Source organism: Rhinolophus sinicus, chromosome 5 (genome assembly GCF_057876585.1).
Source record: "Rhinolophus sinicus isolate RSI-liver-muscle chromosome 5, RSI-T2T, whole genome shotgun sequence".
NCBI classification, from domain to species: domain Eukaryota; kingdom Metazoa; phylum Chordata; class Mammalia; order Chiroptera; family Rhinolophidae; genus Rhinolophus; species Rhinolophus sinicus.
Genome location: NC_142505.1, coordinates 109637133 through 109664037, shown reverse-complemented (window position 1 = coordinate 109664037; position 26905 = coordinate 109637133). Strand labels below are relative to the sequence as shown.

Sequence of the window (26905 nt, the reverse complement as noted above, 5' to 3'; positions counted from 1 at the left end):
AAAAATACATTAATTTTAAAGTCCAGTTAAGCGAGTCCACAAATTTATCGAAAATTGGTAGTTAAGATATGGGTTCTTGAAAAGAAAGTTTCTTTACTGAGAAGCCTGCAACATTTGGAGTTATGTGGAATTGATAGGTTCCTGACAGATTATCTGGGTTTTAAGTCAGGATTTTACCACTTACTGTCTGGCTGGCCTTGAGCAAGTTACCCAGTTTCCTGCCTCTGTTTACCCATCTGGACATGGGTATGATGATGGCAACTATTTTGTAGAGCTTGTGAGAGTTAAATAAGATAATGCATGAAAAGCACTTAGAACAGTTTCCAGCACATAGTAAATACTCACCAAATCCTAGCTATTGTTGTTACTTGTGTTATTGTATTATACACTCAACAAATATTTATTTAGCATCTACTTTGTTCTTGGCATTGATCCGGGTGTTGGGAATGCACTGGGCATTATCCAGAAACAGTTGAATTTCAAAATCTGATAAGTGTTGGTTGTCAGGGCGTGTTGGTGGGGAGGGGCTTTGTTAACAGGAAGGATGAGAATAGTTGTCACGCACAGAGTGGGACAAGCTTCCAGGTGGGGAAAGGGCGCGTGAAAGGCCTCGAGGTGGGGCAGGGTTTAGCCTGGCTTCAGATGGAAAAATCTGAGTGTTAATGTGAGTTGAGAGGTCAGGAGGCCCCGAAGGTAGACAGGAAGCTGGTAATGCAGGTGTGCAGTGGGAATGTTTTAGGAAAATGAGAAGTCATTTAATTCTGTTTACTGATGAAGAACAGAATCAGGGTCATGTAGTTAATTAGAGATAGAGCTAGAACTAGAAGCTAAGTGTCCTACCTATATAAACTTTTTAAATTACTGAAGTCATGTATAGAATGATTTTCTATGAATTTTCACAAGGTGCCGCCATGGAACCATATAGAGAAATAGATCTTGACCTGCTCTCCATAAGCAGACCTGTCACACCGGCCACCACCCCACCCCCAGAAGTAACACTCATCCTGACCTCAAACAGCACAGATTAATTTTGCCTGGTTCTGAACTTGTGTGAACTTTTGGGTGGAAGTGTATGCTGTAACCTTCTTTCCCTCTGGCTTCTTGCACGCCACATGTTTCCATGTGATTCGTCAGTGTTGCGGGGGTATGTGTAGCAGTCTTCGGCTCATTGCCATCGCTGTGTAGTGTCCGTTTGTCCGAATACACATGGGCTCCCCGCGTTGTGCCCACGGAAAGTCACTAAAAGAGACCGTGTGTGTGAGATGAAAGCCGATTGTGACCTGTGTTGTAGTACATCTCCGTTCATCTTGCTCATCCTAGTTACTTTTTTTAAGCAACTGAAGCGATTTCTCTTCTAGAGCCCAGATATAGACCCTTATTGTTACTGGGAGGCTACAGTGCCTCATTACCCCCCAGGCGTGCATGAGCAGGGGTCGCCCAGTATGCCCCTTCGATAAATAAGTATTAATAATAAGTAGAAATAGCGTGGATGATCTTGCCAGATACTTCCAAGTGGTGCTATCAGGGAGCTCTCAGCCTTTGGGAATAGTCTCTAGGGTATTGCATGTTTCTAGAGGGTCAGGCATTATTTGCTACTAATGGGCCAAATAGCCATCATTTCTACTTTTGAAAATTAGGTCTGTTTAAGTAAGTGATTGTTCATTGGATGAGTGCCATTTTCATGTGTACGCCATTCATTCTTTTCCTGTCTTCTTTTTTGGTTTTGAATATTTCAGATGACGTTGTGCCGTACTTTAAAACGGAGCCAGGCCTACCACAGACTCACCTGGAAGGGAACCGCCTCGTCCTCACCTGCCTTGCCGAGGGGAGCTGGCCTCTGGAATTCAGGTGGATGCACAATGACACTGAGCTCACCGCCTACAGCAGCGAGTACAGGTAAGTGATTGCTTGGAAACAAGATTCCGTTTCAGGTTGTTCTGAATATTTGCTCGTGGACCATCATAGCACAAGAGGTGAAGATACTGGATTGCATTTCCAGTGCATCACGGATTAAAGGAATACTTTGAACATGAACTTAGAATGGCGTTTACTATTCTGACATAGGTTATATTCACACCTAGGAAGTCTGTCATTATATTTGGGAAACTAAACCCGTTAGTGAAATGACCAGACCAGAAAAGCTATGGTTGCAGAGGAATGCAAATAACTCTTTAGGATGATAAACGTGCTTTCTCGTGGCAGTAGCCCCCCCCGCCGCCCATATTGTTCAGATCGGAGGAGCATAAATATTTAAACAGACACCTGTATGTCAGTAGTGTCTGCAGCTCTGAGACGTCAACGGACACTTGCCTGGCGAACTGAGAGTCACGCTGAGAAAGGTGGATCATGGGAGGGTGGCCCCGAGGAGAAGCCCTATGTTCAGCAGCAAAAATGGGTATTAATAGGACTCCTGCCAGTGCTAGGTGTCAGGGTACAGGAGTGAGGGTGATGCTGCGGACAGAGCATGAGCACTGAGGTGGGGGCGCGCAGGTCAGGTGACCTCTGCGCTGTGGCCTCCCCCGCGGTGCCTCAGGTCTCCCCAGGTCCCTGGGGAGTGTTCTACTAGGCGCTGCCGTTCCTGCTAAGTAGGGTGGAGAACTAGTGATACCAAGGAGCCCAAGATGCCACCAACAAGCGCAGGCCAGTGGCACCGTGGACTAGGGGGCAGGACGGCGCCCTGGAGGACTCTCACACAGGAGTGCGCCTCTCCACGAGGAGCGTCGCTCGTCCCGCAGGCTAGGATGTGCTGCTCCACGGGCCGCCTTCAGCCTGCCCGCAGGTAGAAATGCGTCTGGGTACACACAGAATAGATCTCTTCCTCGATTGCCAGCATTTAAAAATTGTAAGATTTGATGGAAAATTCTGCTTTCTGGCCCGTCCTGACCAGGCTCAAGGCCTGGCCACGCGGGTCTGCAGCTTCCCACAGGAGCACGTGCTGGGCAGGGCGGCGCTGTGGGAAAGGCACAGCCACCCCGGTTCTCGCGCTGTCTAGTGCCCGTGCCTCCTAATGCCACCCTTGCTTAGTTCAGCTCCAGCCTCTGCCTGCACCGTGTGCACATGAGTTTGTGGCTTCCTCTCTCCTTATTAGGCCTATGCTGTCAGAGAGTGGTGTTGGGGGAGTGAGTTATCATAGCAGGTAGGAGCACGTTGACATCAAACAGACCTCAGCTGGAGCTCCAGCTCAGCACCAGTGCGTTACAGCAGAACGGCGGGCAAACCGCCTGTTAGTCCCACGTCCAGTATCTGCAGAGGGAGGTGGTCGTACCTCATTTGTGGTGCTGTGAGCAGTAAAAGGCTCTCATGTATGTGGACAGCATGTTTGCTGGCCCACCAGAACTCTGTTAATAAATCCTAGGCAACGTTATAGATTATTATAAGGTGACATCATAGGCTTGGTTTGTGAGAGGAATCTAAGAAAGAAAAAGACGTGAACTGAGAAATGAGAACCATGTATGAGTCATCAGCTTTAATGGCACACGGCTTGAGTTCACATTCTTCTATTCAACTTATTATCTGTGGGACTTTGCACAAGTTATCTAACGAGTGTGATCTTACTTTTCTCATCTGTAAAGTGGGTATAACAAAACCCGCCTCAAAGGCATCACAAATTAAATGACGTAATGTTTTGGTGCCCCAGGAAGAAAGGAATGATATTTCAGAAAAATCCAGATTGTTCTTCCTAATAAAAAGAAGCAGTAATGTGCATGGTCTTTAAACCGGGGTCCGCGGCCATGGGTATGGGCTGCTTCCACGTGTGTTTTCTGCAAGAGCTCGCCTCTGCGTTGGCGTCTGCCAGGCCTCTTTTCCTGTCCTCTTGGGCTCTGTCTCCCATTTCACAACAGAAAGCACACCTCCTGACTGAGTCTCCCTGTGGGATCCCTCCGAGGACGCGCTGCAAGCACAGTGCATAGTATTTGGTAAAATAGAGTATCGGGCCCTTGAAGACACCCCATAGAAGAGCCTCTGGCCTTTCACTCTGTACTGACTTTTTTTAAGGGCAAAGGGTGATACCAGATATGGGATATTTTGACCAAGCTTGTGGTTTTCCCAATTTTGGTATGTTGTGTAGGTGGGCAGCAAGAGTTGTACCAATTTTTGGTTACCCACTTACCTTTCCCATTCCGTCACGCACTATACTGGGCCTCAAGACGTGTTCAGTGACTGCAGAGCACAGACAGCATCTGCAGGAAATACGCAGGTGAGGGCCCCTTGTTTCACCCAGGCAGCAGCTCACAGCAATGCCCTGGGGCTTATCCGTTTATATATATTAGACTTAGAACATTCGAGACTTGTTAGAGGGAGCAAACAAGTTGAGAAATATTCTTCTGTGAATCTCTGCATGCATTCACCCTACTCAGAAATGAGAAGGGCTTGACGAGGCCTCAGTTACAGATGTCAAGGGGGAGAGGGGTAAAAAGTTCTGGTTACATCTGTCAGATCAGTGTCGGGTCTGGATATAGAAGGAACATGCACCGTAGGAAGGTCAGCACGTTCTATTTTCTCAAACATTCATTCAGAACACACTTTCATTAACCTTGGCAGAAAAAGATTATTTGATATTCTAAATCCATATCTGGTTTTATTACTTCAGTGTGTTTTGCTGTTGCTGTGCATCAACTTTTTCTCTACTTGTTTATTTCTTCCATGTATTCATTAGGTTTAGATGAACTGTATGCAAATATGCAGTCAATACTTTCTCTTCTTTTTGTTGTTAATTTTTATCTAATTCTGTTCATTCTAGTAGTAAATAACTTTCCATTTAATGAAATGTAACGTAATTGAAAAAAATATCAGTCACTTCCATCTCATTAAGAAACATTTCCTTTCTAAATTTTTAATGTTTAATCATTATTCTTCAAAATATGTAATACATTTATGTTGTTTTGATTAACGGTGAACGTGTAATCCAGAAGAAATTTTTTATGCGCTTAGAACCTTTTGGTCAAGGGAAATTCTCTTTAAATTGCTATTTATATGCATATATTTATTTCAGAGAAGTATGGGCAATCGATAAGTATCTTTCAGGCATAAAAATACGTTACATTAGAATAAAGTTCTGTGGGGTAAATAGATTTAATGCTACAGTTCAAAGAGTAAAGAGAAACAATATAAAAGTTCTATCTGTTACAGAGCTCATTAAATAGATTGTGCGGATATTGAAATCACTATATGGCTTAGATTCCACTGGGTACATTTAAAATAGTGGTGTAACAGTTTTATTCTAACATGCCAAAACATACACTGTGCCATAATTCTATATGTAAGTATTTTAACTTATGATAAAACAATTTTGGTGTCAACCTGAAAATACGGGAGGAGATGTGACTCTGCATTTCTCTTTGTACGAGCAAATATACCTGCTCCTTCGATATACTCTGGATAATCCCCTAGAAGGCAAAGCCCCGTTGGTTGTCGTGAAACAAGACCAAGGGGCTGGTTCATTGGATGGGGACCATCAAAATAAGGTAGGGCCTTCATTATCATTTCCCTAGACACTTGCTAAGAAGAAATGGGTTTTTCTGAAGCAAGGATAGTTTGGGGTAGACGTGATAAATTATATTCTGTTCATTGGGGGTTCAGACACTGAGACAGGTTATCAAGGATCCACTGTGTTTTGTCATAATTGTTTTCGAGATACAAAACCTGGCTAAAAATCTCATGCTAGCTTTTCAAATTACTCTTTCATCTCCTTGCTTCCAATAAACACCTTCAGCTGTCATATATTAATCTTCATGAGGCTGTTCTAAGTCTCAAACTGAAAAACATGGCTACCTTATGATAATGGCAATTGTTTCTTACCTGAAACTGACTTTCTATCCCCCTCCCACTTTTGGTGTCAGTTATGAAAATGTAAACGCTATAAAAGAGTAAATAATATAAATTTACCTTTTGCAGCTTTGACAAAACAATAACAATAGTATTTTCTCTGCTGCTTGTATTCTGGTTAAACTGCACAATGAATTCCAGTGAGTTTCAAATGTTAGATTATTCATATTGAGGCTTATTTACCCATTTCAGCGCAGGTCGCCACACTGGCCAAATGACAGTGATCAAACCAAGTCTGCACAGGTGTAATAGGCAGACACCTGTCTGTTTGTTCTAGAAAACATTTGTTCTAAGTTATTTTCTATTTGGGGATAAAGATTATTTTGTAGTTATAGTCAAAGTATGTATGTGTAAGCCAGAAACGTTGTAATGCTTGGCGCAACACTCACTGTTATAAAAGAGGAATGAGTGCTATTCTGAACTGCGGAAGTGTTGTAGTTTCCTTACGCGGACTGGCTCTGTGGCTCAGTCTCCATGACAGTGTAACAATAGACATTGGATGGATGCTTATTCTTTTTTGATTCCAGTAAAAAATAGGAATGGCTAAGGGAAAAGTTACTTTTTCTTAAGTCTTATAAAAAGACAAAAAACTTCACACTATCAGTAAAAATTATCAAATTCTGGGAATCACCTTTATAAGAAATGAGTAGAACCTACGTGAAGAAAAGCAGTAAACTTCACGGAGAGATATAAAAGAGAATCCTAAATAGGAAATCTTAACACTAAAAACATCAGTTCCTTTGAAATTATTATAGAAGTTTAGCCTAATTTCAATGAAAATCTCAGTGGGATTCTTCTGAGGGTAACTTGATTGATGAGATAGTTTCAAAGCTCATGTAGAAATATAAGCAGAAAAGAATACCAACAAATTTTCAAGAAGGTGCGTGATGGGGAGGAATTTTCCCTTCCAGGAGCATGTTGTAATGGCACAGCAGTTAAATGACATGTTAGTGGTAATAGAAATAAACAGAAGTACTCCAGAAGAGAGTTTTGAACTAGACCACCATATGCATAAAAAATACATATAATCAAATGAGCATTAGAACCAATGGTAAAGAAATCAGTTATTTGGAAACAATATTCAGAATAGATCTTCATCTTATACCAACACCCAAATAAATGTCAGATACATTTAAGAGTTAAATTACAGAATTAAACCATAAGGAAACAAAGATTAATGATCTCTAAACATCCCAAGACAAAGTGTGAAAAGCACGGGGAAAAGTCATCAAAACATCACGATAACCATACACAATGTTACAATGTCTGTATGTTCAAATCATCATTACAAATTAAAAGGCAAATAATTAACCCGGAAAGTATTTGCAACAAATTAGACAGGTTTATTATGTCTAATAACCCGAGATTCTCTGAGGACGGTGGTGGAGACAAAGACTTACAGGAGGTGGTCTGTTTGGGCCTGTGTTCTCAAGCACAAAAGTAAAGGCAGGAGCAATGAAACAGGGAAGGAGGAAAACCCAACCCAACCAACACAAAACCAAGTCAAGGTCATTATCAAATTGATGGTCATTACAGGTGGCTGTAGCTAAAGCCCACCGGGAATTTATGAAATGCACCTCAGAACTGCCCAACCTGACGGTGCAAGAGAATATTTATCTCTGAGTTCCCATACTCAACTGATGAGTTACGGCCTGTGGCCGTTAGCTCTCATTTCTGGTTACTCATGTAATACCCAAGTAAATATTCTGGTTGTGGTGCCAGAGACTTCTCAAGGCAGGAAGCAAGAAGTATGAGGCAGGGGTTGGCGTAGGGTGCTGCCAGAGGCACCTGTATGAAGCCAGTCAGGGCTATGTGGAACTGGTGGCCACAGCAGTGGCTCACGTGAGAAATGGAGCCCAAACTACTCAGATTGAGTCCATTCTTTGAACTTCAGTATCACTTGTACCTGCTATGGAGTCCAGTCCATCAGAGGCCCCTCCAAGAGGACATCAGCTACAGTTTCTATAAGGACCTTCTGCAAACAGGTTAGCGGGACGAGCTATTTTTCTTACTGTTTGAGCAAGGGTCCTGCTGCTGGTAACGTGGGCGCCTGGATGCTGCTCCTTGAGCCGCTGCCCCGAATGACATAAGACACTTGCGCTGCCCCGTTGGCCCAGGGCTCCACTGCTCCCCGCGCCCACTGCTGTCACCCAAGTTCTCCTTCAGACCTGTTCCTGGATGTCAGCAGCCCTAGATCTAAAAATCCAGAACACGTGTGTCCAGTGGTTGTGCCGTCTCATACCTGGGCCCTGTTGGTGCAGCGCTCTGTCTCAGCAAGACGCATAGAAGGGAGAATTCTTTAAATACAGGAACGTGGGGCAGATCCTAGGCAGACAGAAACAGAAACGAAATGTCAAATGTCCACTCCAGGAAGGGCTAGTCAAGCAACTGTTCATGGACTGCCATGGACCTGGAGAAATTCTGGGACTGGTCCAGGTCCATTCCAAGTGGCGGTTCAGAACTGGAGCGTTCTACTCAGCAGAAATGGACATTTAAACCCTTCGTATTGTTGTGATTTTGTTGGATTTCCTTTCCTGTGCTATTCCTGATGATGCACTAGCACTGACAACACTTTCTGTCAGTCCAGTGGCACCAGCGCGGCCCAGCAAATGCACACGCCCCTGCTGGCTTTGTTGGAGACCAGCAGCATTTTCTGTATTTTCGTGGCATATGGTGCCAAGATTTTATCATGGTTTCTTATAAAGAGCCAGGAAACTTTCTCTGCTTAAAAATGTGTGTTTATAAACAATAGGCCTGCAATGAATATACCCATCTGTTAGGTGAACGTAATTTGTGTAGGAACTCCTGTAATAGGTGGAGCACTTTGCAACTTTTTTGTAGAGTTGCTTCCCCTGGTGAAACATAAAACTAAAGAGATGGTACCAAACAGCATATGCTTAATATTCAGTTTTGGATGTTTCTCCCGTTGTTTGAAAGCAGTGCTGTTTTTGTGCATTAGTATATAGGATTGCTATAGAAATTCATACGAATTTAAAATCTATTTAGAATAGTGCAAAAGGAAACATGGAATGACTAACAATTATATAAATATGGTTATGTTGCAATGATGAAACTGTTGCAATGATGAAATAGTTTCTCAAATATGTGCTCCAGTAACTTGGTTATTTCTTTTCTAAAAACGTTTCACTTTGTTTAGCCGAATCTCAAAACTCTGTATTACAGTCACAGTATACGATGTTAAAATGCTCCCCTTCTAGTCTTACTTGTAATTTAAATAAATAGCACTGACTCTTTGTGTTCAGTTTGATATTATTCTGATTATATTTACTAATTAATTTTTTTATTTGCGATAACCGTTCCTCAGGAAAAAAATCAACTTTTGAAGTTTAAAACTCAGCAATATTTTTCTCATAAAAGATTGTATTGATCTTGGCATAGGACCTTAAGATGGTTATCAGAGGAAAAACATATTTTGATTAATATTTGCTTAATACTGAATTGGCCACATTGTCCAAATGTTTCATTCACTTAAAAATTATGCCTCTCAGTTCCTTTTCAGGTTGACTAATTGGACATACTTAAATAAAAAGATGAGCAATTAGTTGAATTTAAGTGATTTCAAGGCATGCTTAGGCCCTGAGCAAAAAGCACACCATACATGGTGGCTTCTACCTGTTTTTTTTTTTTTTTTTTAAGTTACTCTGATTGTACTTTGGAAGAGGAAGTATTTTTTAAATTGAAGATAATTATTGCTGGAACATCTTTTTAGTAAAGGGATAGCATCACTGGGTTTTTTCTTTTTTGAAAAATAGGCGACCATAGGTTTTAGCTCTCGCCTTCATAGACGGATACTTTTCCACGTGTGAAACGTATCCAAGCCCCAAACCTTATTCTTGACATGTTTGTGAACATGGCCTAGAAACCAATCAGGGAACTTATTCTCTTATGTGGCGTGAAAGGTTTGGGCTCCAGAGCTGTAAAACCCAACTCAGGAGCTCCTTGGTTATGTATCCTGCTTGCTTATAGATTTCAGAACATTCTAAGTTATAAAACCAATGGTAAACCTAAAGTAAGGCTTTTATGAAAACTGTGTCTACCTACCTTTTTGCCCTGTATAGTTTTACTGAAGTTTTTCGAAAGACATTGATTTGAAGGCTGGTTACTTATAGTCACAGGAATGGGAAATACAAATGAAATGACCTTTCAGTCCTCCAGAAAGTTCTTAAAATTAACATTGGGTCATATGTGGAAAAGTGAGAAAGAGAAGCTTATCAATTGTGTTGGGAGACGTCTACAACAGTGAGCAGAGAGGGGACTTGTGTCATGATGTCACCGTTTCCTTTGCCATAATGACACCTGTATCTCATCCTGAAAGCGTTGTTTAAACTGTTATAAAAAGTGACACGACACTAGACTCTTGCCAGTTCTAGAAATAATGTTTAGAAATTCTGAGAGAGAGAATTGTAATATGTCTGTGTCGAGAGGTCTAGTTTAAGTGTAATGTTTTTAGCTGTTTAATGTTTCTTATTCATTCAACCAGTGAGTGACGTCGCCTGTGTGTCGCGCTGTGCTGGGCACCAGGGATTCATTGATGAAAAAGACAGATCTGGAACGTATTGCATGTAACATTCACAGCCTAGATGGGGAGACAGATACCCATCAGATGTCATAAGGCAGTTGCACTTGAGGCAAGGATGGCACAGATAGGAGTTTACCAAAAGGGGCTGTGTTTGTTGGGCACCTACCTACCACATGAGATGCCGGGGCTGCTCTAGACGTGGAACGACTAACACTTCTTTTCCGTACTTGGCAGGTATATCATTCCGTCTTTGCGGAGGCTGGACGCTGGCTTTTACCGCTGCGTGGTGCGCAACAGAATGGGGGCTCTAGTGCAGAGAAGATCGGAAGTTCAAGTCGCATGTATGTGTACACTGAAAGGTCTCCGAGAGTTAACTAATGAGAAAGTGTGGGGATGCTCCGCAGAATCTGTTACCCATCTCAGGAGCGAGATTCTGTCTCGTGTTCTGTTTGTCATAGAACAATTGCTAAAACTGGGGGAGAGATGAGTAAATAACCCGTGTAGCTGGTCCGGTGGTGACACTGGGGCTAATGAGGGAAAGGCCACTTTTTCAATTCAACAGATTGAGGTCCCAGTGCGCACTGTGGCAGATAAAAAAAAAGAAAAGAAACAAATTGCCTTCTGTTTTATGAATTAGTTAGCTGCTCTTGGCTTTCATTATATTCAGATTCAAATGTTTGTAGAATAAAAAATTAAAGCCGATTAGATAAAATTTCGTCAATCTATCATCAGTTCTTTGCAATGATGATTTGTTTAGAAACCCGTTAGCAGCACGACAAGAGTACATGTATAGTAATGTTTCAGATGGCGTTAAAGCTCTAGTGACTTAACTAATTCTCTGTTGGCCAGACCATTTGGGAGAATGAAACTCTCGAAAGTAACTGAAGGAGGTGTCAAAATGCAGGGAGCTTGAATTTTAGTGTAGTGTTCAGTCAGCTTATACAAAGTATTTCATACTTTTCTCGTCCAAAATCTGTGACGGGTAGGCTCCTTGTAAAATGGCCTGTCTGCTTTATTATATTTTGAATTTACTACCAAAATATCTCTTCATTTAAAAGAAAGCAAAAAGTGTTGTGAAGTTTTAAATTACATACTAACATGTAATGATAGATTTTAGAGAACTCTGAGCTCCAAAATTGGGTTGTGCTAACTAGCGATGACAATATTTGCTCATTTGTCATGTTGACCCCACTCAGGGCCTGTACTTTGCAGTGTTCCTCTGTAAGGGAACTTCTAGTTATGCTATTGTAATCACAAGTGACCGAGTGAGGTGCAGATGCTAATACGTGTTTAGTTATGTTTTTAATTACTAGGAAAGCATAAATTTTTCTCAGTCGTGGTGGTGAAGTCACTGGGCTAAATCTGTCTGCAGAATAATTCAGAACTTTTATATTCAGTTGGATAATTGGAAACATAATAAGTAAAATCATGCCCAAAGCATATTTGAATAAGTTAATAGCTTAGAATTTATTATAATATATTAAATTCTATTTTATAAAATAAAACTATAGATGTTTTCTTGCTTAATTATTTATATCTTTGTTTCTATCCTTCATCTCTCACTCTTAGATTTTCTCTTATGTCTCATTCTACTTCTGTTCGATAACAGATTTTACTTTAAAATAACCGTGAATGTCTTCCTAATCTGTTTCATTCATTAGTTTGTCTTTTTCCTAGAATATTAAATGCTGCTTGTTAGATAGGAAATAATTTCTTTTAAATAAAAAATCCATTGATAATAGAGATCTTCTATGGACTATTCCAAATTTAGATACGTTCAGACAAAAATAGAGTCTATATGCCATCTAAGTGTATACATATTTATCTGTACCTAATCATAATATGAAAAGTTTTCAAAAATTTCAAGTGTTACTAATTTAAAAATTGGCCAACTATACCCACATTCTAATGGCTGGGTTTTTTCCCTCTGATCCCATTTTTTAAATGTTGGTAACCAATAGCACAAAGACTGGAACAAAACCTTCCTGCCCCAAACTAAGTCTACAGTATGGGGTTTGGAGAACCCTCTAAAAATGAATCAGTGGTTAAAAGTATGTCTCCCAAATGATCTCTCATGGAGACAGTCTCCCGGAAAGGAAGAGCAGTAGGGACTGAGCAGGCAGTGGTGGGTGCCAGGGTCAGACTCGCTTGAGAGGCCTGGGAGCTGGGCGATGGCTAACGCTCTTTATGAGAGCTCCTTGTTGAAACCACTTCATGTGGCACCGGGATGCTTTCCGCAGTGTATCTCAATGTGAGTGTCCACAAGTACTTCCTTACTAAAGAATTAGAAACAGCTCGTTGTATTGTTGCAGCGATACAGACGTGGAGCCCTGCTGGTGAGTGTGTTCCGTGGGCGTCTGGCTTGACGCTTCACTTCACACCGGACCTGCTCCGTCAGCACCACTGTTGTCTCTAGTTCTATGGCTTAGTTATAGCTGTGTTGGTGACTTTGCTCTAAGATGCAGCTATTTCCATCTTTGGTCCCCACCTCAAGCAAGTTTCCTAGAACTGAAGAATTCTGATTTTTCTCTGCAGATATGGGCAATTTCATGGCGACAGAGCAGCGGGAAGTGGTTCCTCAAGGCCAGGCAGCAGTTCTCAACCTGCTGCCCATCACCAGCTGCCCCCGACCTCACGTGACCTGGTTCAGAGAAGGACACAAGATCATTCCAAGCAACAGAATGTGAGTTGCTCCAAACTTTAAAGTTTAAAATAAAACAGTTAACACTTATTGGCTACATTCACATATGAAGTGTACCAAGCAGCTTTGGAAAGAATAACCTAGTCAGCTGGCCCGCCCAGTCCTTAGTAACCTAGTCAGTAGGAAACAGCAATTTTAACACTGGCCATGAAATGTTTAAGCAGTTAAGGAAACAGGCAATGCTGTTCCTCAGTTTGCTGCACGCCCCAGGTAAAGCACCCTTCCTTCCTCTTTACGGCCCTGCTTCCCCTCTGAATGCACTCCTGAAATGTCGGCGGCGTCCCTGAGTGGTGTTTAGCTCCAAGTGCTAATGTACGAGTGCCGGTATTTACTTACAGCCCCGTGGCTTTCCCCCTCTTGTTACTGAGCCGTGTTTGATACCACTGACGATAAAGTGGTAATTACTGCTTATTTCTCTTTATCCTTTTATCCTACGTGACAGTTTTATTTCCCTGCATCTAATTAGTGGTTTGCCCATCTACTGCAGAATAGTTGCTTTGTGATTAGTTAAGCATTATTTCAAGGTGTTCCTGCTTATCCCACGTTCAGGATGTTTAACGGCAAACAGATTTTCTTCACTTGGAGCTTTAAGTGATTCAAGAGAACATTTGGCGTAGATTTCATAACTGGGCATTTTGCAATGTAACTTAAAGGTGATATATCCAATATACAGGTTACAGAGACGGACATTCTGAAAGAAACGTGAAACGCTATCAGCTTAGCTAAAAGTCACATATTCATGCCATCAGATGGTGGCACTCAGATAAAAATCCACGAGAAGAAAATGCTCTTGTTTTGTTTTCCCAAAGGATACGTGCAAACCTTGCCAAACAGGTTTCAAAGGTAAACTGAAGTGAGTGTGGGTCGTGAGCTTGCTTTGTCCCCCGCCTGAGCGTCCATGCAATCCCTTCCGTCAGCCCCGTCTCACTCTGTCCCATCCGGGCCTCTGAGCCCGGCGCCGACCTACACTGTCCTGAAGTCTCTTTAGCAAATGTTTCTATTTGGCTATTGGAAATGGGAAGATATTAAAATATGTAAAAGCCATATTTTAAAGTTCTAACAAAAAGATCAATTACCTTAGAAATGGGATAACTGCTCTCCTTTTTCCTTATTTTATGAAAAGTGGCTTAGGTATCCACTTGTATATTGATTCCAGTGATAACAAATGCCTCTCGAGTTGGCGTAAAACAAAGATAAGGGCTCAGTTTCTCATTCTCGTAGAAGACTGTTAGGCTGAACAACAGGCAGCTAGGATAGAATCTTGTGAAATATTCTGGAAGGTTCTAATGTTGAGCACAGTATGGCTGGGTGGAGCTGGGATGAGTCCTGGGGAAGAGTTGCTACTGGGCGGGGGTAGGAGATTGAGTTAGGCTCCTCTCAAACCTTGGGGCTTCTACTGCATGTCAGCGGGAGCACAGTCCATGGGGGAAGGGTTGCTTTAACCAGCAGCATATCATTATGTGGTGGTTCCTTTGTTAACCTGCAGTCTACATATATTCACGAGACAGCGTTGATTCAAGAAGGACGGAAGGGTATCGAATGAAATAACAAGCCTTAATTTTATAAGCTTTTGTTTTCACTGCAAATTCTTGCTAAAGACTGTTTAATACCTGGTGAGCTAATGATGTGGAGACACTGGCCGGGCGTTCGCGTAGCGTTACATCAAGCACATGGTCTGCTTACAGCCGTGGAGCTCTTGCTAAACCGCCAATCTGAGCAGAATCATATGCCGATGTGCCTTTTGTTTTTAAAGAGAGGAGAGGAGGCCGGTGATGGGTATTTATTTGCACTTTGCGAGGCCTGTAGTTTCCGATTTCCCAACCATCACCACCCTTGTATTTATTAAGTACCTGCTGTGCCGGACACCATAGAGCAGTGTGTGTGTGGTTTCTGCACAAGTCTGTACATTCAGAGAGAGATTACTTTCCACTTCTAAGGAAGTTGAGCTCCAGACCGCAGATGAAGGGACATTTCTGCATTGCCCCACCTGGAGGTTTGGCAGACAAAAGTCAGGTGGTGTTGGATCTGTTCTCTGCCACCAGAGGTGTCACTTAAAACTGGAACATTTGGCTCAATGTGTCTCCCACGTGTTGAAACAGGTCAAGCTTCTGCACCTGCTCTGAACCTGATTATCTGAGGTCACTTCCCTGATGCAGCGGGAGGTCGTGTCTGTCACGGAGGGAGAACCTCATCTGGACACTCTGCCTCCATGCTTTGTAACATTGCCTCATGACCTTCAAAATGTGAGCTTTCGGCTTCCAATGAAATGACTTTTTTGTGTGTGTTTTTTTCCATTTTCAAGGGCAATGGTTAAGTCTTAATGTTTCCTGACTTGAAAAATTAGATGCATAGCCTATTAGTAATTTTAACAGCGGCTATTATTTACTGAGCACCTACTTTGAACATATCTTCTCTACGCCTCACAGCTGTCTTCTGACACAGGTGTAATTAGCGCCACTTAGAGGTCTGGGAACTGGAGATGAGAGTTGTTTAACGCCCTACCCAAGGGCACCCAGCTGGCAAACGGCAGAGCCAGGCTTCAAACCCAGGTCTGCCTGACTCGGATTTCAAGCTCTCCCCTGCATCAGCCTCATTCTTCTTTTTATTTTGCTGAACCTTCTTCATGCTTTTATTTTTCATACACTGCTTTAGTCTTTTTTCCTCCTTATTTTAGAATGCCACCTTTCAATTTGAAATACTGTAGCTTAGCTTGGGTTGCCGTGAGCCACAGACACGCACAGACATTTGTCCACGTCAACACTGAGCGTGCCTGCCTGCGCGTTATGTATCCTTTTTGTGTGTGGTCTGTTGGTCCCTAACCTCAGAAGTTTTGACAAACAGAAGGCACATGTGGCCTTCCAATAAGGCGTGGACTTAGTGAAATTCTGAGGTGGCGGTGGGGGTGGGGACTGTCTCTGTGTAGGGTCGTCAGGGTGGGTGGCATTAAGAGCTGCGGGGTGATTGCCATGTGCAAGTCTGGCCCGCTGTCATTGGCCGCCTCTTCTCCTTGTTAGCTGGAGGTTACACTGCGAGCGGAAATAGTGGCTGGAATTCATCATCCTTCCCAGAAAAGTAGCGGGCGGGGTGCTTGAGCTGCTTCACGTTCCTATGAGAAAGGCCGAGTGAGAAATGTACAGGTCTGACTTCCATGTGGGCGTTTTTCGTTCATTCACCAGGCTTGTTGAGGGCATACTACGTGCCAGGTACTGTTCAGGCACTGAATAGATGGCAGCAAACAAAAGAAAGCCCTGTTCTTGGGGAAGCTCCATGCAGTAGATGCCGATGATGCGTATCCGTCATGCCAGCTGGTGACGGGCAGTGAGGAGGGAATGAAACACACGATGGAGTAGGAAACGCGCTGGGCGCGCTGTGTCAGACACGGAATCCAAGGTGGCCTCTGATAGTAAGCCTTTTGAGCGGAGACCTGAATGAAGGGAGCAGAGCTTTGGACGTATCAGTGAGAACATCTAGTGTGACGGCGCTGAGGTCAGCAGCGAGGGGCCCGTGGGGCCATGTGGCTGGCGGGGACGTGTCCGGTGGTTGGGGCCAGATCTCCAGAAGCGGCTCCTGGCCTGGTGAGGACTTCGGCCTGAACTCTGAGGGTCTGAGGAGCAGGGACACAGTGTCACTCAGGATCCGTCCAAGAAGAGCGATGTTACCAGCGGACTGTGGGCGACAGACTCAGAAAGCGGGAACCTGTTAGCAACGCAGAGCCCAGAGCGCGGTGGGGTGGGTGGTGCTGCCAAGAAGTGTCAGGTGCCGGTCTGTTTGAAAGTGGAATCAGAAGCGTCTCCCTCAGACTGGATGTGGATATCAGAGGAGGGAAGCCATGGATGAGCCTATGAATTTGGGCCTGAGCAACTGACAGGATGGAGTTTCCATTTCCAGAAACGGGGAGACTGTTTTGGGCGAAGCAAGTTTTGTATGTTTGTGGGGTTGGTGGTGGTGTCAGATTTGTCTCACACATGTAGGTGTGAGATGCGTAGTAGGTGGCCAAGAGACGCCGATCATTAGGTAGGTGTGCATCCCAGACAAGGCCCCAAAGAGCTGGGGTTACCCTTGGGGTGCTGGTGTAGCGATACTTAACGCTCTGCAAAGCTCTGTGTGGAATATGCTAGCCCGTCAGTAACCCAGAGAGTTGCATCGTATCCGATTCTCTGAGTGGCAGGTCACAAAGGGTGACTCTGGCTAAGCAAAAAGAAAGTAGGTTGGCATGTTTAGAGAATACAGAATGGAACCGATAGAAGGGGAGAGCGGGGTGGTAACCAGGGAGACTCCCCAGGCCCACGGGGCAGGGAGGAAGCCACCTTTAGTGGCCTCCCAAGGATGTCCAGGTGCTCGTTCCTGTTCCATAAATGTGTTGGGTAACGTGAGGAAGGGGGACGGAGGTTGCAGCAGCAACTGGGAAGGTGGTGAGGAGGGACAAAAGGAAGACGGGCAGGTTAGCGTTAGCAGGTTAGCATCCTTTGACCTGCACACACCCAGCGCTGGCAGCTCCTTCTGCCAACATCTCGGGTTCACACTTTGGCGAGTGAGACTCAGGATCCTGTATCGCTTTTCTATGTCCTGTGTCCTCACGTAGTTTCCACCTCCCATCGGTAATGACCTTCTGAAACATATGTGTTTCTATAACTATCTGGGCTGGCTTGGTGCTACGCACAGCAGATCTGCGGTACTGGAATGGCTTGCTGGCTGCGTGAGGGAATGAAGACCTGTGAAGCAAAGTCAGGTAATACCTATAAATTTCCTTACCAAAAAAGAAAAAAAACGCACACGTAACAAACCTCAGGGGAAACACGCTGTCGATGAAGGGGAAATGTAACTTGGAAAAGCAAACAATATTTTGAAAGAATTAGGAATAAGTTATATTCAGAATTTTGAATAGGTAATTATAGGTTTTGTTTATCTGAGAAATGAAAAAAATGCATGTTTATTTTTCTGATTTACTGAATCCAAACAGTTAAGTTTGCTATCTTTGCATATCAATGATGAGCATAGCTTTGTCTTATAAATGGAGTCTAATTTGATAATAAAATTGTTCTTTGTTATTTCGGTTTAGATATATGTTCTTTGTTTCCTTTTATTTCTCAAAATATGAAATGTCAATGTTGATGTCACGCAGTATTTCTCTTGCCTCTAGGAGGTAATTTATGTCGGCAGTTATCAGATTAGGACGCAAAAACGTGTTCTGTACGATGCCATTCTTTTGCTTAATTGCAGGTGCTTGTGTTCAAATTGCCTCCTGTCGCCTACCTGACAGGAATGTGTGAGCACACGCTACTGGGGCGGCTTTTCCTGGAAATGCAAAGTTCATAGATTCAGTAGTTCAGACCTGCAGTCAGCTTTGGCAGACCACTTGCTAGAGACCATCTGAGCTGTGAAGTATGGCCAGTAAGCAGCACCCCAGGTGAACTGGAAACCGTCTGACTCCTCACTGCCCACAATTAAACACTCGAACATCCGTTAACTTATTACCATTTCATTTCCACCGCTTCAAGAAAGATTTGTTTAAATTAGCACTTGTATTGGAAGTCACAACTTAATGCTTGAATGAAGTGGATCTGCTTGTAATAACGTTCTTATGAGGCAACTAGGCTTTCAAAATAATATGCTTTAAACATGTTCATACTATGTTCTTATAGGCATTTTGTGACTGTATGTAGAGTATGTCTATATATGTGAATCAAGCCATATTTACTATAAGGAAAAAGGACTAGACGTAGGGGATCCAGGCCTGCGCCCAGCATTAATCCTGGCCTCGGGGAAGTCACTCTCCGTCCTTCGCCTCCACTGTCTTCTGTCACAACCACGTGACCGCTGCGTCCTTTCTGGGGCTAACATTACGCCATGCTCATGGAAGGGGTGCGCCCTCTGCCTCTCGTTCTGTCTTCACGCAGTCAGTAGATATTTATTGAGCACTTATTTTGTGCCAGGCATTGTTCTCGCTGCTCAGGACAGAAACAAGGCTTGGACGGTCCTGCCACCAGTGAGTTATGGTCCAGGTGGAAACAGGTTAAGAAACAGGGTACTTTTAGGGACATTATGAGGGAAATGGATGGGGGCCAGGGGGCGAGAGAGAACTGCGTGGGGGGCAGAGGGAGGAGCATGCCACTCGACACTGAGCAGTCAAGGACAGCCTCTCCGTGCAGGTGACACTTTACAAATCACTTTATTGAGTTGTAATTTATACACAACACAATGCACAGGTTGATGAATTCTAACAAAGGGCTGTAATCACCGTCCCAGTCAAGTTTCCTCATGCAGGTGGCACCCCCACCCCTGCCCACTCATCTCATTCCCTTTACCACAGGTTACTCTCGCCTGTTCTGGAATTTCTTGTAGATGGAATCATAGAGTATGAAAGCTTTCGTGTCTGGCTTCTTTCATTCCACATAATTTCTCTGATGTTCTCCCGGGGGTTCTAATAACAGTCGCTATTAATATTTTGAGTGCCAAGCGCTGTTTTAAGTCTTTTCTCCATAATGATTCACTTGATCCTCACAGCAGCTCAGCGAGTTGTCCTGTTATTATTCTCGCTTTTCTTGTAAGAACCAAGTCAGAGAGAGGCCAACAGCTGGTCAGTGCTGGGACGCTTTGATTCCCGGACCCCCAGCCCCCCAGTGCTGTTCTGCTCTCTCAGCCTGTTATCTGAGACGAGGAGCCAGCCACGCACGGACCTGGAGGACAGAACTGGGCAGAGGGGCAAAACCAGGGAAGAGTTCGTATAAGTGAAGGGGCTACCGTGTGCTTAGGGCAAGAGGGGTAGGGAAAGAAGACACTGGAAAAGGAGACGGACCCTGGAGGCGCCAGAATCGGGAAAGGAATCTGCTCTGTTATCCGTATACAGTGGGGGGCCTTTGGAAGGCTTTGTGCTTTGGGGGGGGGGGAATTTTGAAATTGTGGTAAAATATACATAACATAAAATTTACTGCCTTAGTTGCTTTTCAGTGTGCAGTTCAGTGGCGTTAAGTCCGTGACATTCTTGGGCCCCTGTCACCGCCGTCCAGCCAGAGCTCTTCGTCTTATAAAACAGAAACTTGGTCCCCATTAAATAACAACTCCCCTCCCCCAGCCCCTGGCACCCACCGTTCTACTCTCTGTCTCCAGGAATCTGATGACTGGGTCCCTTATTTACGTGGAGTCACACAGCATTTGTCTTTTTTCCATTTTTAATTAACCTTAGTATTTTGAGTTAATTACAGACTCACATGCAGGTATAAGAAATAGTACAGGGAATCCCACGTGCCCTTCACCCCGTTTCCCCAAGTAGCATGAGCATGTAACACCGATGACAGCATTGCAGCCAGGGGACTGTCAGTGACACGGTCAAAGCGCTGACACTTCCGTCACCATAGGGTCCCTCGTGTGCACTGCGCCACTTCCCTGCAGCCCTCACCACCCCCGAAACGCTGACGCCGCTCCCCTGCCCTCTGTTTCTGTAACTTTATCACTTAGAGAATGCTGTCTAGATGGAACCGCGTTTTAGGATGGAATCACTTTTTAGGACCCGCGTTTTCCACGCAGCGTAATTCTCGGATTCCTTTGGATTCCATGGGTTGCAGTCAGCTATTCCTTTTATTGTCTGCTATTCTGTGGCCTGGACATTCCACAGCTTGTGTCCCCGCTCACCTGTTAAGGCCGAGTGGATTGATTCCAGTTTCTAGTATTATGAATAAAGCTGCTCTAAACATTCTTTACAGGTATTTGTGAGAATATGAGTCCTCGTTTCTCTGGAATAAATGCCCGGGAGTGAGGTGGCTGAGTTGTATGGTAGCTGCATGTTCAGTTTTTAAAAAATAGTCCAACTGTCTTCACGGCGGCTGTGCCATTTTATGTCCCCACCAGCAATGCCTGAGCATGGAGTTTCTCTGCTTCCTCACTAGCACTGGGTCTTGTCAGTATTTTTATTGAGCCGCCCTGATAGGTGTGTAATTATAACTCGTGTTTTTAATTTGCATTTCTCGAATGGCTCATGATGTTGAACATCTTTTAATGTGCTGATTTTAAAAAGGACCAAATAGGAAGAAACTAAACTTCTTGAAGTGAAAAATGTAATCATTTATTTAAAAAGTTCATCAAATGGATGAAAGAGCTGATGACCCGCAGCTGAAGTGAGAAATACTGTTCTGCTGGGTCTGAGGAAAGCACTCAGGGGACAGATGGAAAACGCGGAGGACAGGCTAGGAGCTGGCGAGGCGAGGGTGACCAAAAGACGTTTATGAAGCGTTCCAGAAGGAAAATGGAAAGAACGGGGACAGATCATATCCAGAGAGGTAATTGTAGAGATATTGCCTAAAGTGATGAAACCTAACCCTCAGCGTGCTGTTGGGAGGCGCTTAGGTCACCATGGTGGTGTTAGTGTCCTTATAAAGACACCCCCAGACACCCCACGCCAGCTATGAACCAGGAAGTGGGCCCACCAGCCACCCAGTCTGCTGGCGCCTTGATCTTGGACTTGCAACCTCCACATAATTTTTTGTTTCTTAGTGACCTTGGCTGTGGTACTTAGTGACAACATCCTTCATGGACCGCCAGCCGCCAGGAGGGCTCTGTCTGGGGCAGGTCACAGAACCGCCCAGCACCTCAGCTTCATTGAGAAGCGGGAGCGTGCTGTCTTCCTCCTGGGTTGGCGTGAGATTTAAGAAGAGACGATGAGTAACAAGTAATTTACCAACAATTGTTCAAGGCAGCGAAAGACCATACCTGCTCTGTCACCCCACCCTGACCGTGTCCTGACGCTTACCTTACAGATGCCCTGTCTGGATGTGCGCTGCCCGTGGCTGTGTGTGGAGATGCCTCTGGGAGGCGGGCATCCGGGCAGAGAGTGTGCTGGAGCCGAGGCGCAGCACCTCTTGCCCAGGTCACCCTCGGCCCTGGACCTGCCGCCCGTGCTCGTCCAGGGGCTGCGTTCTAAAGCCCAGGAAGTTCTGCTGCTGTTCCAACCACATCCACGGGGTCCCGAGTTGACATTATCCTGCACAAATTAGTGGCCCTAGAAAATGATGTTCCAGCTGCATTGCTTCAGTGACTAGAACGTAACGGCTGACTTATGAGACACTTACTGCACAGGAGGAGGCGGGCTAAGACTATCGGGTGAATTTCCTCTTTTCTGCCAGATTGTCAGGCAGTGTGACATTATTGAATGAAGGGTCACCTTATAAACACTGTTAATCAGGTTACAGGCTGTCGCTAGCAGCGGCCGGGTACAGATGGATTTAGAAGGTCGTCACAGCATCTTCTCTCTGGAGTGTTTGTCGGGCACGTGCAGGCAGCCGACACGGTACCACTGCTTCCGGCCCAAGGTCCCTCACAGCCAGAGAACTAGCCCTTCACACCCTGTGTGGTCTAAGGAAAGTGGGGGTGGGGGTGGATCTTAGAATTTCCTGGTTCCATTTGAGTTGGCAGTGTAGTGTTTAATGACAGGAGTTTAATACTCTCTGTCCCAATTTTTCATTTGAAAATAAAATACCACTTCATTTTACAGAGCAGATCTGGTGACAGTAACGCATTTCTTTACAAATATTAGCCTATTATACACCTTCAGTCAGTTGCATGTAATTGCATTTCACTGACTCTACATAATACTTTAATTAAAACTAGGATAATTAAAATACAGTTTTAATGAACAGTAAATTCTGAAGTTGCCAAGCCTGGAATGCATTAGTTGAATCATACCTCGCTCTTTTCTAGCTCTTAAATCTGTATCCACATTATGTTTTGAAATGGCAACAAGAGGCATTTTTAAATGCATATGATAGTGTATACTACTAAATAATGTTTCTTTATGGCTGTCATGTATTTGTCTGTCCCCTTGTGTGTAGTTGGGTGTTTGTTACTAACTTTAATCCCTTGAAACAAGGAAATGGTTTTCTTCCCCCTCCCAATTTTATTGTGATGTAATTGGCATTTAACATCGTATTATTAATTTTAAGGTGTACAGCATAGTGACTTGATATATATGTATATTATGAAATGATTATCCAAATAAGTTTAGTTAGTATCCATCACCACAGCTATAATTTTTTTCTTGTGATGAGAATTTTTAAAATCTGTCTCAGCAACTTTCAAATATACAATTCGTTATTGTTAACTATAGACTCTATGCTGTACGTTGCATCCTCAGGACTTACAACTGCAAGTGTGTACCTTTGGGCCACCGTCACCATTTCTCCCCCTCCCCTCTGGCAACCACCAGTCTGTTCTCTGTTCCCATGACTTCAGGAGTTTCAGATTCCACATGAAGTGAGATCATGCAGTATTTGTCTTTCTCTGACTTATTTCACTGAGCATAATGCTCTCAAGGTCTAGCTATATTGTTGCAAACGGCAGGATTGCCTCCTTTTTATGGCTGAAGTATATATACGTGGATGTGGTTCATCTGCTGACGGACACTTGTGTAGTTTCCATACCTGCTTATTGTGAGTCATGATGCTGTGAACATGGGGCACAGATGTCTCTTTGAGGTAATGATTCTATTTCCTGTGGATAAATGCCCATAAGTGCGATGACTGCATCCTGTGGTAGCTCTGTTTGCAATTTTTTGAGGCACCTCCAAACTGTCTTCCATAGCGGCCGCACCGATTTCCATTCCCACCAGCAGTGCACAAAGGATCCCTTTCCCCACATCCTCACCGAAACTCGGTATCTCTTGACTTTTTGATGATGGTCATTCTAATGGGTGTGAGGTGATCTGTCACTGTGGTTTGATTTGCATTTCCCTAATTATTAGCGATGTGAGCACCTTTTCATGTACCTGTTGGCCAGTGGACTATCTTCTTTGGAAAAGTATTTACTCAGTTCCTTTGTCCATTGTTTAAATTGAATTATTTCTTTGTCTTTGGTGGTCCAACAACTCAGCATAGTGCTTGGCCATGCTGACGGGTGGATGCAAAAGTGTTTCTTAAATACATTCATACACAGTAGTGCTCGGCTCGTTCTGGGGAGATGGTGTGAGACTCAGAACTCAGCTCTGTCTCAGCTCTGTCGTCCTTCACCTGTAACAGAGTGGGGTGTCCGACGTGGAGACAATAGTAGCTACCTTACGAAGCTCTTGAGATTATTGCGGGAACGTTTATTTGGTGGAGAAAATTATAGATGTGAAAACACTCACTGTAAAGTAAACATAATGCAGTGGTATGAGCTTACTATTCCCACCTCTGCTCATTATAGTCTAATTATATACTTGAGCACGCTCTCGAATTCCAACTCAGCTGTTCATCAACCCCGTTGGAAGTGTGGGTTCTTAGGTAGCTTTGGTAATGACTCTTCAGTCAGTCCTTGTAGTACAGAAGACAAGCAGACGCGCCCCTGCAGCCTTCCCGCCCCTTTTCTTCTCCCCGTCTTGATGTCCTTGGGATACTTCAGCCAGTCTCAATGCCGGCTGAGTGAGTAGGGAGGCGTTGCTGCCTGTGAATTTAATGTATAGCTCATTGCACTCAAATGTGAGGGACCTTTCTTAGCCTCTTTCTCAGATTATCAATGGCAGTGTTATGCTTACCAACTACAGGTCGTGTATGCATTCACTCATCTGTTCATTTAACAAGTACCTACCTGCACTGGTGCCCTCCACAAGAGTTACTCCTGAAGCACCAAACTCCCTGGGAAGGAAATATGCTTTGGATTCTGGCCAAAGGGATACTGCTGGAGTTAATAAGTCAAGAAGACTTTGTAACACTGTTTCATTTGTAACCCAGACGTAGGGCATGGTCTGGGGATGTGACGCTCCAGGATGCATGTCACCTCGTATATCCATGGAGAGCCAACGGTCAGAGTGCAGTTCAGCTTGTACGTGTCCTCCGGGGACTCTACATCATGGCAAGCCGGGCCTCTTCTGGCTGTAACTCAGAGCCTTTAGGCAGAATCTCCGGTACCAAGTGAAGCTCTCCCACATAAAGGGGAGAAGAGGGGGAGCCCTAGGAAGGGGAGCGTGCACGTAGAGCTCAGAGAAAGTCACAGTCCTGGGCGTGTGTGCACCTTAGGGCCACGGCGGTGAGGAGGCTGCGACCTGCTGAGAGCCAGGCCGCGGGGCTTGCAGGGTCCGCAGAGGAGCTCTGGGCCCACCAAACTTGGCGGGAGGTGTTGTTACGCTGGGAAGCCGGTGGCCACGTGGGGCCCTGTGTGGGCAAAGGGGTGGCATTCCCAGGGGTTGCAGTACACCTCACGGTCCTTGAGGTCATGTGTATGGAAGGGGTGGGGGAACAGCCTGTACAGATGACAGGTGTTAAGAAACAGCATAGCCATTGGGAGGACACTGGATTTAGGTCAGAAGGCAGACCGAGAACCAGCTGTACTTTTCAATCATTTTCTGATTCAGACAGGCCTGTCTTAATGTTTGGAGGACTCAGCTTTCTCACATGTAAAATGGGGTAAAACCAATCCTGTGCATGTCTGAGGTGAAAACATTCTGCTGATTTGTTGCTTGGGGCTCCGATGAGGAGGGGGGGGGCTGGCTGTCTTGGGGGGATGATGTCCTGGGGGCAGGTACACGATGTGCAGCCAGTGCACATGCTGTGGAGAGTTGTGCATTGCTCCTGTCTTTCTGCAAGCCTGCCCTGAACCTTGATGGCATTCCAGCAGAAAGGAGAGGACGTCTTCTCACGCCAGTGGGCGGCCGACTGCCTGGGGGAGAAGGTGGTTGTGAGGTCTGACCTGTTAGTGATAGAGTCGAGGGTGAGGCCAGCACCTGGGCGTGGCGCCTCCCGGTTTCCTGTGACTGTTTGGGACACACTCCACTCCCGCTTCCCACAGGGCTGTGCCGTGGCAAAAGGAGCCCTGTGCTCGGCATTCAGTACTCGGGTGTGGCCCCACATGCCACTTGCTGTTGGGTGTCCTAGGGCGAGTCTCTGACCCATAGGAGGCGCCTTTTCCTCACCTGGAAAACCCAGGTGCTCAGCGGAGGGCTTGTGTTTCTGTGCGTGATAATCAAATACGGTCACAGTATAAGAGCCCTTTGTGAATTACCCAGTGCAGGTCTGTGTAATGTGTAGTCATTTTCTTATGAGGGTCCATCCTTTCCTATAATCAGATCTGACCAAAGCCTGGTGAGATGTGTTACAATTGCTGGAATATTTTCATCCAAGTGAAAGTCCCTGATTTCAAGGTCATCACCCATCCATTCAGCCCGTCAGTCAGCTCTGTGCTAGGCTCGGGGGGAAAAAGATCAATGAAAAGTTTCTGGCTCTGAAGGCTTCACACCCTAGTGAATGGATTCTAGCCATTTCATTGCAGTTCATCGTGTATAGTCTTTTTTTTCTTTTAATAACAGCTTTATTGAGATGTAATTCACCTATCATAAGTTCTTTTTTAAAAAGTGCCATTTTGAAGTATATAATTCAGTGGGCTTTAGTATATTCACAGAGTTGTGCAACCATCACCACTAACAGAACGTTTCCATCACCCCAAAAGAAACCCTGCGCCCACTGGCCACCACTCCCCATTCCCCTCCCCCAGGACCTGCCACTGATCATACTAAGTATTTCATCGCGTCTTTCTCAGACCTTCCCTGAGCTGAGTTCTACCGGGGGAAGAAGAGACACTCCTTCACTCCTTTAAGAAATATGTGTCAGTCATCTCGTTAGTGTCAGACACTCTGGCAGGTTCTGGTACAATGTCACATGGGTCCCTGTTCTCACAGAACTTACAGTCTGGTAAGAGTAAATAGGCAAGACATGGGCAAAGAAACACAGAAAGAGAATCGGGTGATGAGAAAAGCGCGATCTAAGGATAGAGTATTTAGACCAGAGTTTGAAGAGAAAGAAGGAGCCAGTGACATGATGAGCTGGGGTGGACATTCTTTGTCCAGCACTGAAGAGGGACCTAAAGCGGAAAGAGCCTGGTGT

At 44.6% G+C, this 26905-nt stretch overlaps 1 protein-coding gene across 1 annotated transcript in view; it reads left to right on the top strand.

Annotated features, from left to right (window-relative positions):
* The window catches only part of SDK1 (sidekick cell adhesion molecule 1), a 687292-nt gene that overhangs the window by 257236 nt on the left and 403151 nt on the right, over positions 1–26905 (top strand). Inside the window, exons 2-4 of the mRNA XM_088798792.1 lie at positions 1737–1896; positions 10601–10707; positions 12902–13049. Of these exons, the coding sequence (XP_088654918.1) occupies positions 1737–1896; positions 10601–10707; positions 12902–13049 (415 nt within the window). The remainder of the gene's footprint in view (positions 1–1736; positions 1897–10600; positions 10708–12901; positions 13050–26905) is intronic.